General features: G+C 23.4%; 1 protein-coding gene across 1 annotated transcript; it reads left to right on the top strand.

The window, feature by feature from the left end:
• Positions 1-1122: 1122 nt before the first annotated feature.
• On the top strand, positions 1123-3637 carry LOC132918544 (uncharacterized; the record flags this gene model as incomplete). Its single annotated transcript, XM_060979811.1, has 10 exons — positions 1123-1318; positions 1435-1572; positions 1681-1785; positions 1920-2039; positions 2102-2185; positions 2249-2473; positions 2709-2801; positions 2967-3214; positions 3298-3457; positions 3525-3637. Coding segments are annotated over exons 1-10 (1482 nt in total), but the record flags the coding sequence as incomplete, so codon positions are not given.
• Between the last annotated feature and the right edge of the window lie 9925 nt (positions 3638-13562).

Raw genomic sequence — 13562 nt, forward strand, 5'->3', positions numbered from 1 at the left:
TAAAAGGCACGAAGAGAAATGTAAAAATGAAGTGTTCAAAACTGATGTTCAAAATGTAATTCTAAGCAATGAACATTTTGATGGCCCATTACTGGAAGATACTTGTGGTCGTCAATATTTAAGAGTTGAAATTAAAAATAAAATAAATATAAATATTAAAAAAACTGCTGATAAATATATTCTTACTTCTCAAGGAGAAATTGTGCAAGTAGAAAATATTGCTTATTCTAATCATAGTAAAGAACTAGTAATAATTGGATATATGTTTAAAAACAAACAGCCTTTGTATAATAAACCAATTCAATCAACAAAATTAAATATATTTATTATTAATAACATATCTGATGACCTAATGTGGTGGAAATTATCTGATGTAAAAAAAAAGATGATTGTTTTTAATTTTAATAATCAACTAATTACTATCCCAGTTTTACATTCTTAGATATTCTTAATAATTTTTAAGTTAATCTTGCTAGTTTAAAATAATCATAAGTTATATTACATTATATTATTTTGTAATGCACAATTTTTAAATATAGTTTTTAATTTGGTTATTAATATTTTTAAAATTATTTTAATGTATACTTCTATTGGTACATATTACCAAGGTATATTTAATTACCAGACTTATAACTTATACCCACCTATTGTATTTAACCAGAGTACCTTTTATTTATACTTATTTATTATTATTATTATTATTACCACTTTATTGTACATTTTTTTTATTTTATAACCATCAATTTTGTAAATTATTATTTTGGAATTTTGTTGTTGTTGCAACCCACATGAATTTAATGTTGTTTTTATATGCATTTATTATATAGCCAATAAAGTATTTTTATTTAAAACTGTATTATAAATTTCCAATTACTATTAAGAATACACTTTACACTTATTATTATTTATTTATTAATACACTAAAATTAATAAATACTTATAGGCTATATTATGTACTTGTAACTATAAGTATAATATAAATTGTTTTGTTATAGTTGGTAGTAATAATAAAACATTTTAAACTATTTAAAATATTTATTTTAAGTTAAATTATTAGACTTTTTTAAGTTTCTAACAAGCTATACATTATAATATATATATTGTAGTTTCAGAATTCCTATAATGTGGTCAATTGTTAATTTTACTAATGATAATTCAGTTAGTGCAGTACCAAGTCATTGGTGGAAAAACGGATATTGTGCATGGCCTAAAAGTTCTACTAAAAATGCATCCTTGTTACTCCAAAGAAGAGCTATTCCAAATAAATTTGATTATGATTTTTTTAAAGCAAGAAAAATCCACACTAAAAATCCTATTAGTGAGTGTCTTATTATTTGATAATAATTTATTGTTATCGACCAAAATGATTATTTAAAATTTAAAACTAATAATATATTGTTAAATTATATAAATTTATATTATTTTAACTTTTAGAAACATATTCCGAGGCTAAAGAAAGAGCAAGAAAAGCACAATTTACCTCAGACTTATCTTCAGCTGAAGAAAATTATTCTAATAGCCGCTTTAATAAACATAACATAAAAAAACCTAGTAGTCCTCCAGTTTTCTCAGGTGCCTAATTTATTATTTTTTTATTGGTTCTTAATTTTTATTTTACATGTCTAGGTATTCAAAGTTATTATTATATATTATTTATTAAATATATTTAAATTTTTTTAGATAATGATGATGAAAGTGTAAATAACTGTATTTCTAGTAGCCAGTCAGATGCATTTCAGAATAAAATAAACAAATCAATCAAAATTAGTAGTCAGATTTTGCCAGGTACCTTCAGGCACATAATAACAAATTACATTTTTTATTATTCCAAACTTTTAATTTTAAAGATTTTTGTTTAGCATGTATATATCTACTGTTAAATTTTTTTTTTGTATTTATTGGGTAATGTTTATGTATAGATAATGAATATCAGGAAAATATATTTGAAAATATAAATAACAGCCAGTCTATAAGTCAGCCTCGTATAATTGATAATGAAAGAAATAAAACTACCAAATCGCGTCGTCAAATTTTGACAGGTTTTTAACTATTATTTATTCTTTGTTATTGATTATTTAATTATTATTTTTAATTTGTATAGATAATATTGATGAACTCATAGATGATCAAGATGACAGTGATATTGATAAGTCATATGAACCTCCTAATCATATCAATGAAATGAGTTAGTTTTTCTTATATTTGGTAAATTAAATCAATATCTAAATCCAATTAAATTCAATTTCAGATGATAATTTTGATATTATCAAAAGTCCAGTTGGTTTATGGAAAGTATCTTCAGTTTCAGCTAATGTAACTGTTAGTGAGTCTCAAATTTTAAATGACAACCAAAACAAGGAACAAGCATTCAAAGACAAAACTCCTGAGATTATAAATAAAGTTAGAAAAAGGCTTTTTATGTCTGATGGTTGTATAGAAACAAAAAAACTAAATTCTCAACATATAATCTCAAGTAAATAAAAATACATTCAAATATACTTTATTTTAAAATTATATCTATTATAATATATTTTATCTTCTTTAAAAAAAAAAAACATTTATTAATATTTTTAAATTATACTAATATATATCGTTTATATTGTATTGTTGTGATTTATTAATTATTACTATTTTCATAATTTCATTGATATAATTTAATATTAATTGTATAAAAACTTATCAGTCAACCTAAAATTATTTTTTCTTAGGAGATAAAGGCAATAAAATACAATTGGGTACAGGCAATTTAAGTAAAGATCATATTAATGTTTCTGCAGATGTAAATCTAAACGATTTTAAAAGTGAGTTATTTACTTAAATAATTTTATAATTTTATTTATTTATGAAACCAAAATAATTAGCTTACACAATAATTCAAATATTTTATTGATTTATTAATAAAATAATTAAATGTGTTAAGTTGATTTCTATTACTAATATACTTAATTTTTATTTAATTTTTCAAGGGTTTGAAGAATATGTAAAAACATCATTTACTAACTTAAAATATGATATTAAACATTTATCTTATGTATCCGAATCTGTTCAAAAAATGCTGGAAAATATTAATAATATCCTAGAACAAGGTGTGACACGTAACACAAATATGATTGCTACAAATGTATTAAACAATGAAAACATCCCTATATTTAATGAAGAAACTCTACAGAATTTTGAAATATTACTCGAGTCTTCTACACATAGAGATAACGTCGTAAGTTATCAACATTAAGTTACACATTTAACCTATTATGTAATAATGAACATTTATTTTTATATTATTTGATTATTTTTCAGGTTTCTGAATTATCACTGTCTGCTGGAAAAACTATTCCTGAAACAATCAGAAGAATTATGCAAAAATTATTTCAGGATAACTGGTTGCGTAACTACTCATACATCGGGTTTAAAGGCAAAAATAAATTTTCATCTCTACACTCTTGCAAAATAATTTTTGGTGAGTTTATATTTTTACATTGATTATATTATTTATTTTATATTTTAAATTACTTATGTTATTATAGAAGCTGTACGACGTTGTTCAAAGTTTGAAAACACTCCTGAAATAGAAATATCACTTGCCATAAGCAAATGGATGGCTCAAGCCAATAATCGCATTATTAAAAAAAATAAAGATAACCAATAAAGAACAATTTTTTAATGATATTAAATGTATTTTGTTTTAATAATTGTTTTAAAACCTGAACTTAAATTATTGTTATTATTCTGAATAACTTATGAATTTGAACAAAACTACTTTTTCATGTGTCAATTACTTCAAAGCTGAAATGTTAATATTGTTTTTGGAAAACACGAATAAAATTAATATTTGACCAAGTCATCACAACCATTATAGGTGAATAAGTGGGTGTAGTCTATTATACTGTACCCAGTCTATGAAGCTGAATTCTAGGATATAATATGTCATAGATAGTATGAAAAGCATATACAAGAAATAGCATAAGAACATAGGTTTGAGTAGTATTAACCAATATGGTTATGGTAAGCTGTAGATCAGTCATTTAACAAGCATTATAAATGTATGTAGCAGTTCTATACATACAACATGAAAAAAGATTTTTGGTGGAACACATGAATGTCTTGGGAGAGGTGAAGCATCCCCTGATAATGTGTAGTTTCAATGAAAATTTACATAGATTATTATTTATTTAATCTGGTGAAATTTTTTGAAAAAAATACATGTTTTTACAATATATTTATTGAATATAATAGAATAAATATTTTTACAATGTTTTTCATCCAATATTTCTATAATGTTTCAATTTACTTGATTCTGAAATATTATTAGACTATATTTTAGAAATGTGTTTTATTACATATTGTTAAAATATCTAACAGAACACAATGTAACAATATTGCATTTTCTGCCACAAGTTATTGTCACAATGTTGTTACATTATTGTTAACACTTAAATCACATATTTAAAATACATTTTTTAAATATTTTAGTGTTCGTAGCAAATATTGTTAACATATATATATAATATTGTATTGCTGTCTGGGATATCGCTTTTTATCGATTTATTAAAGAATATTAACGGTTTTACTGCTTATTTATGGAAATATTGTAGAAATGTATCGATATTTAATGACTTTTCTTGATTTTTAATGGATTTTAATGGAAAAATTGAGGAATTTTATGAATTTTAACGACTTTGAAGGCTTTTTTTATGGAGGTATTGACGATATTTGTTGATTTTTGAGGATTTATATTGCTTTTTAATTGATTTATTGAAAAATTCTAACGATTTTACTGCTTATTTATGGAAATATTGTAGAAAAGTATTGATTTTTAATGACTTTTCTTGATTTGTAATGGATTTTTATGGAATTTTTATTATTTTTCACTAGTTTGAAGGCTATTTTATGGAGGTATTGACGACATTTGTTGATTTTTGAGGATTTTTGAGGATTTTTGAGGATTTATATTGCTTTTTTATTGATTTATTAAGAATTCTAACGATTTTACTGCTTATTTATGGAAATATTGTAGAAATGTATCGATATTAAATGACTTTTCTTGATTTTTAATGGATTTTTATGGAATTTTTATTATTTTTCGCTAGTTTGAAGGCTATTTTATGGAGGTATTGTCGATATTTGTTGATTTTTGAGGATTTATTTAGCTTTTTTATTGATTTACTGAAGAATTCTAACGATTTTACTGCTTATTTATGGAAATATTGGAGAAATGTATCGATATTAAATGACTTTTCTTGATTTTTAATGGATTTTTATGGAATTTTTATTATTTTTCGCTAGTTTGAAGGCTATTTTATGGAGGTATTGACGATATTTGTTGATTTTTGAGGATTTATATTGCCTTTTTATTGATTTATTGAAGAATATTAACGATTTTACTGCTTATTTATGGAAATATTGTAGAAATGTACTGAAATTTAATGACTATTCTTGATTTTTAATGGATTTTAATGGAAATATTGAGGAATTTTATGAATTTTAACGACTTTGAAGGCTTTTTTAAGGAGGTATTGACGATATTTGTTGATTTTTGAGGATTTTTGAGGATTTATATTGCTTTTTTATTGATTTATTAAGAATTCTAACGATTTTACTGCTTATTTATGGAAATATTGTAGTAATGTATCGATATTTAATGACTTTTCTTGATTTTTAATGGATTTTAATGGAAATATTGAGGAATTTTATGAATTTTAACGACTTTGAAGGCTATTTTATGGAGGTATTGACGATATTTGTTGATTTTTGAGGATTTTTGAGGATTAATATTGCTTTTTTATTGATTTATTGAAGAATTCTAACGATTTTACTGCTTATTTATGGAAATATTGGAGAAATGTATCGATATTAAATAACTTTTCTTGATTTTTAATGGATTTTTATGGAATTTTTATTATTTTTCGCTAGTTTGAAGGCTATTTTATGGAGGTATTGTCGATATTTGTTGATTTTTGAGGATTTATTTAGCTTTTTTATTGATTTACTGAAGAATTCTAACGATTTTACTGCTTATTTATGGAAATATTGTAGAAAAGTATTGATTTTTAATGACTTTTCTTGATTTTTAATGGATTTTAATGGAAAAATTAAGAAATTTTATGAATTTTAACGACTTTGAAGGCTATTTTATGGAGGTATTGACGATATTTGTTGATTTTTGAGGATTTTTGAGGATTAATATTGCTTTTTTATTGATTTATTGAAGAATTCTAACGATTTTACTGCTTATTTATGGAAATATTGGAGAAATGTATCGATATTAAATGACTTTTCTTGATTTTTAATGGATTTTTATGGAATTTTTATTATTTTTTCGCTAGTTTGAAGGCTATTTTATGGAGGTATTGACGATATTTGTTGATTTTTGAAGATTTATATTGCCATTTTATTGATTTATTGAAGAATATTAACGATTTTACTGCTTATTTATGGAAATATTGTAGAAATGTACTGAAATTTAATGACTATTCTTGATTTTTAATGGATTTTAATGGAAATATTGAGGAATTTTATGAATTTTAACGACTTTGAAGGCTTTTTTAAGGAGGTATTGACGATATTTGTTGATTTTTGAGGATTTTTGAGGATTAATATTGCTTTTTTATTGATTTATTGAAGAATTCTAACGATTTTACTGCTTATTTATGGAAATATTGGAGAAATGTATCGATATTAAATGACTTTTCTTGATTTTTAATGGATTTTTATGGAATTTTTATTATTTTTCGCTAGTTTGAAGGCTATTTTATGGAGGTATTGACGATATTTGTTGATTTTTGAAGATTTATATTGCCATTTTATTGATTTATTGAAGAATATTAACGATTTTACTGCTTATTTATGGAAATATTGTAGAAATGTACTGAAATTTAATGACTATTCTTGATTTTTAATGGATTTTAATGGAAATATTGAGGAATTTTATGAATTTTAACGACTTTGAAGGCTTTTTTAAGGAGGTATTGACGATATTTGTTGATTTTTGAGGATTTTTGAGGATTTATATTGCTTTTTTATTGATTTATTAAGAATTCTAACGATTTTACTGCTTATTTATGGAAATATTGTAGTAATGTATCGATATTTAATGACTTTTCTTAATTTTTAATGGATTTTAATGGAAATATTGAGGAATTTTATGAATTTTAACGACTTTGAAGGCTATTTTATGGAGGTATTGACGATATTTGTTGATTTTTGAGGATTTTTGAGGATTAATATTGCTTTTTTATTGATTTATTGAAGAATTCTAACGATTTTACTGCTTATTTATGGAAATATTGGAGAAATGTATCGATATTAAATGACTTTTCTTGATTTTTAATGGATTTTTATGGAATTTTTATTATTTTTCGCTAGTTTGAAGGCTATTTTATGGAGGTATTGTCGATATTTGTTGATTTTTGAGGATTTATTTAGCTTTTTTATTGATTTACTGAAGAATTCTAACGATTTTACTGCTTATTTATGGAAATATTGTAGAAAAGTATTGATTTTTAATGACTTTTCTTGATTTTTAATGGATTTTAATGGAAATATTGAGGAATTTTATGAATTTTAACGACTTTGAAGGCTTTTTTAAGGAGGTATTGACGATATTTGTTGATTTTTGAGGATTTTTGAGGATTTTTGAGGATTTATATTGCTTTTTTATTGATTTATTAAGAATTCTAACGATTTTACTGCTTATTTATGGAAATATTGTAGTAATGTATCGATATTTAATGACTTTTCTTGATTTTTAATGGATTTTAATGGAAATATTGAGGAATTTTATGAATTTTAACGACTTTGAAGGCTATTTTATGGAGGTATTGACGATATTTGTTGATTTTTGAGGATTTTTGAGGATTAATATTGCTTTTTTATTGATTTATTGAAGAATTCTAACGATTTTACTGCTTATTTATGGAAATATTGGAGAAATGTATCGATATTAAATGACTTTTCTTGATTTTTAATGGATTTTTATGGAATTTTTATTATTTTTCGCTAGTTTGAAGGCTATTTTATGGAGGTATTGACGATATTTGTTGATTTTTGAAGATTTATATTGCCATTTTATTGATTTATTGAAGAATATTAACGATTTTACTGCTTATTTATGGAAATATTGTAGAAATGTACTGAAATTTAATGACTATTCTTGATTTTTAATGGATTTTAATGGAAATATTGAGGAATTTTATGAATTTTAACGACTTTGAAGGCTTTTTTAAGGAGGTATTGACGATATTTGTTGATTTTTGAGGATTTTTGAGGATTAATATTGCTTTTTTATTGATTTATTGAAGAATTCTAACGATTTTACTGCTTATTTATGGAAATATTGGAGAAATGTATCGATATTAAATGACTTTTCTTGATTTTTAATGGATTTTTATGGAATTTTTATTATTTTTCGCTAGTTTGAAGGCTATTTTATGGAGGTATTGACGATATTTGTTGATTTTTGAAGATTTATATTGCCATTTTATTGATTTATTGAAGAATATTAACGATTTTACTGCTTATTTATGGAAATATTGTAGAAATGTACTGAAATTTAATGACTATTCTTGATTTTTAATGGATTTTAATGGAAATATTGAGGAATTTTATGAATTTTAACGACTTTGAAGGCTTTTTTAAGGAGGTATTGACGATATTTGTTGATTTTTGAGGATTTTTGAGGATTTTTGAGGATTTATATTGCTTTTTTATTGATTTATTAAGAATTCTAACGATTTTACTGCTTATTTATGGAAATATTGTAGTAATGTATCGATATTTAATGACTTTTCTTAATTTTTAATGGATTTTAATGGAAATATTGAGGAATTTTATGAATTTTAACGACTTTGAAGGCTATTTTATGGAGGTATTGACGATATTTGTTGATTTTTGAGGATTTTTGAGGATTAATATTGCTTTTTTATTGATTTATTGAAGAATTCTAACGATTTTACTGCTTATTTATGGAAATATTGGAGAAATGTATCGATATTAAATGACTTTTCTTGATTTTTAATGGATTTTTATGGAATTTTTATTATTTTTCGCTAGTTTGAAGGCTATTTTATGGAGGTATTGTCGATATTTGTTGATTTTTGAGGATTTATTTAGCTTTTTTATTGATTTACTGAAGAATTCTAACGATTTTACTGCTTATTTATGGAAATATTGTAGAAAAGTATTGATTTTTAATGACTTTTCTTGATTTTTAATGGATTTTAATGGAAAAATTAAGGAATTTTATGAATTTTAACGACTTTGAAGGCTATTTTATGGAGGTATTGACGATATTTGTTGATTTTTGAGGATTTTTGAGGATTAATATTGCTTTTTTATTGATTTATTGAAGAATTCTAACGATTTTACTGCTTATTTATGGAAATATTGGAGAAATGTATCGATATTAAATGACTTTTCTTGATTTTTAATGGATTTTTATGGAATTTTTATTATTTTTCGCTAGTTTGAAGGCTATTTTATGGAGGTATTGACGATATTTGTTGATTTTTGAAGATTTATATTGCCATTTTATTGATTTATTGAAGAATATTAACGATTTTACTGCTTATTTATGGAAATATTGTAGAAATGTACTGAAATTTAATGACTATTCTTGATTTTTAATGGATTTTAATGGAAATATTGAGGAATTTTATGAATTTTAACGACTTTGAAGGCTTTTTTAAGGAGGTATTGACGATATTTGTTGATTTTTGAGGATTTTTGAGGATTAATATTGCTTTTTTTATTGATTTATTGAAGAATTCTAACGATTTTACTGCTTATTTATGGAAATATTGTAGTAATGTATCGATATTTAATGACTTTTCTTGATTTGTAATGGATTTTTATGGAATTTTTATTATTTTTCACTAGTTTGAAGGCTATTTTATGGAGGTATTGACGACATTTGTTGATTTTTGAGGATTTTTGAGGATTTTTGAGGATTTATATTGCTTTTTTATTGATTTATTAAGAATTCTAACGATTTTACTGCTTATTTATGGAAATATTGTAGAAATGTATCGATATTAAATGACTTTTCTTGATTTTTAATGGATTTTTATGGAATTTTTATTATTTTTCACTAGTTTGAAGGCTATTTTATGGAGGTATTGACGACATTTGTTGATTTTTGAGGATTAATATTGCTTTTTTATTGATTTATTGAAGAATTCTAACGATTTTACTGCTTATTTATGGAAATATTGGAGAAATGTATCGATATTAAATGACTTTTCTTGATTTTTAATGGATTTTTATGGAATTTTTATTATTTTTCGCTAGTTTGAAGGCTATTTTATGGAGGTATTGACGATATTTCTTGATTTTTGAAGATTTATATTGCCATTTTATTGATTTATTGAAGAATATTAACGATTTTACTGCTTATTTATGGAAATATTGTAGAAATGTACTGAAATTTAATGACTATTCTTGATTTTTAATGGATTTTAATGGAAATATTGAGGAATTTTATGAATTTTAACGACTTTGAAGGCTTTTTTAAGGAGGTATTGACGATATTTGTTGATTTTTGAGGATTTTTGAGGATTTTTGAGGATTTATATTGCTTTTTTATTGATTTATTAAGAATTCTAACGATTTTACTGCTTATTTATGGAAATATTGTAGTAATGTATCGATATTTAATGACTTTTCTTGATTTTTAATGGATTTTAATGGAAATATTGAGGAATTTTATGAATTTTAACGACTTTGAAGGCTATTTTATGGAGGTATTGACGATATTTGTTGATTTTTGAGGATTTTTGAGGATTAATATTGCTTTTTTATTGATTTATTGAAGAATTCTAACGATTTTACTGCTTATTTATGGAAATATTGGAGAAATGTATCGATATTAAATGACTTTTCTTGATTTTTAATGGATTTTTATGGAATTTTTATTATTTTTCGCTAGTTTGAAGGCTATTTTATGGAGGTATTGACGATATTTGTTGATTTTTGAAGATTTATATTGCCATTTTATTGATTTATTGAAGAATATTAACGATTTTACTGCTTATTTATGGAAATATTGTAGAAATGTACTGAAATTTAATGACTATTCTTGATTTTTAATGGATTTTAATGGAAATATTGAGGAATTTTATGAATTTTAACGACTTTGAAGGCTTTTTTAAGGAGGTATTGACGATATTTGTTGATTTTTGAGGATTTTTGAGGATTAATATTGCTTTTTTATTGATTTATTGAAGAATTCTAACGATTTTACTGCTTATTTATGGAAATATTGGAGAAATGTATCGATATTAAATGACTTTTCTTGATTTTTAATGGATTTTTATGGAATTTTTATTATTTTTCGCTAGTTTGAAGGCTATTTTATGGAGGTATTGACGATATTTGTTGATTTTTGAAGATTTATATTGCCATTTTATTGATTTATTGAAGAATATTAACGATTTTACTGCTTATTTATGGAAATATTGTAGAAATGTACTGAAATTTAATGACTATTCTTGATTTTTAATGGATTTTAATGGAAATATTGAGGAATTTTATGAATTTTAACGACTTTGAAGGCTTTTTTAAGGAGGTATTGACGATATTTGTTGATTTTTGAGGATTTTTGAGGATTTTTGAGGATTTATATTGCTTTTTTATTGATTTATTAAGAATTCTAACGATTTTACTGCTTATTTATGGAAATATTGTAGTAATGTATCGATATTTAATGACTTTTCTTAATTTTTAATGGATTTTAATGGAAATATTGAGGAATTTTATGAATTTTAACGACTTTGAAGGCTATTTTATGGAGGTATTGACGATATTTGTTGATTTTTGAGGATTTTTGAGGATTAATATTGCTTTTTTATTGATTTATTGAAGAATTCTAACGATTTTACTGCTTATTTATGGAAATATTGGAGAAATGTATCGATATTAAATGACTTTTCTTGATTTTTAATGGATTTTTATGGAATTTTTATTATTTTTCGCTAGTTTGAAGGCTATTTTATGGAGGTATTGTCGATATTTGTTGATTTTTGAGGATTTATTTAGCTTTTTTATTGATTTACTGAAGAATTCTAACGATTTTACTGCTTATTTATGGAAATATTGTAGAAAAGTATTGATTTTTAATGACTTTTCTTGATTTTTAATGGATTTTAATGGAAAAATTAAGGAATTTTATGAATTTTAACGACTTTGAAGGCTATTTTATGGAGGTATTGACGATATTTGTTGATTTTTGAGGATTTTTGAGGATTAATATTGCTTTTTTATTGATTTATTGAAGAATTCTAACGATTTTACTGCTTATTTATGGAAATATTGGAGAAATGTATCGATATTAAATGACTTTTCTTGATTTTTAATGGATTTTTATGGAATTTTTATTATTTTTCGCTAGTTTGAAGGCTATTTTATGGAGGTATTGACGATATTTGTTGATTTTTGAAGATTTATATTGCCATTTTATTGATTTATTGAAGAATATTAACGATTTTACTGCTTATTTATGGAAATATTGTAGAAATGTACTGAAATTTAATGACTATTCTTGATTTTTAATGGATTTTAATGGAAATATTGAGGAATTTTATGAATTTTAACGACTTTGAAGGCTTTTTTAAGGAGGTATTGACGATATTTGTTGATTTTTGAGGATTTTTGAGGATTAATATTGCTTTTTTTATTGATTTATTGAAGAATTCTAACGATTTTACTGCTTATTTATGGAAATATTGTAGTAATGTATCGATATTTAATGACTTTTCTTGATTTGTAATGGATTTTTATGGAATTTTTATTATTTTTCACTAGTTTGAAGGCTATTTTATGGAGGTATTGACGACATTTGTTGATTTTTGAGGATTAATATTGCTTTTTTATTGATTTATTGAAGAATTCTAACGATTTTACTGCTTATTTATGGAAATATTGGAGAAATGTATCGATATTAAATGACTTTTCTTGATTTTTAATGGATTTTTATGGAATTTTTATTATTTTTCGCTAGTTTGAAGGCTATTTTATGGAGGTATTGACGATATTTCTTGATTTTTGAAGATTTATATTGCCATTTTATTGATTTATTGAAGAATATTAACGATTTTACTGCTTATTTATGGAAATATTGTAGAAATGTACTGAAATTTAATGACTATTCTTGATTTTTAATGGATTTTAATGGAAATATTGAGGAATTTTATGAATTTTAACGACTTTGAAGGCTTTTTTAAGGAGGTATTGACGATATTTGTTGATTTTTGAGGATTTTTGAGGATTTTTGAGGATTTATATTGCTTTTTTATTGATTTATTAAGAATTCTAACGATTTTACTGCTTATTTATGGAAATATTGTAGTAATGTATCGATATTTAATGACTTTTCTTGATTTTTAATGGATTTTAATGGAAATATTGAGGAATTTTATGAATTTTAACGACTTTGAAGGCTATTTTATGGAGGTATTGACGATATTTGTTGATTTTTGAGGATTTTTGAGGATTAATATTGCTTTTTTATTGATTTATTGAAGAATTCTAACGATTTTACTGCTTATTTATGGAAATATTGGAGAAATGTA

This window comes from Rhopalosiphum padi, chromosome 1, assembly GCF_020882245.1.
Source record: "Rhopalosiphum padi isolate XX-2018 chromosome 1, ASM2088224v1, whole genome shotgun sequence".
NCBI lineage: Eukaryota > Metazoa > Arthropoda > Insecta > Hemiptera > Aphididae > Rhopalosiphum > Rhopalosiphum padi.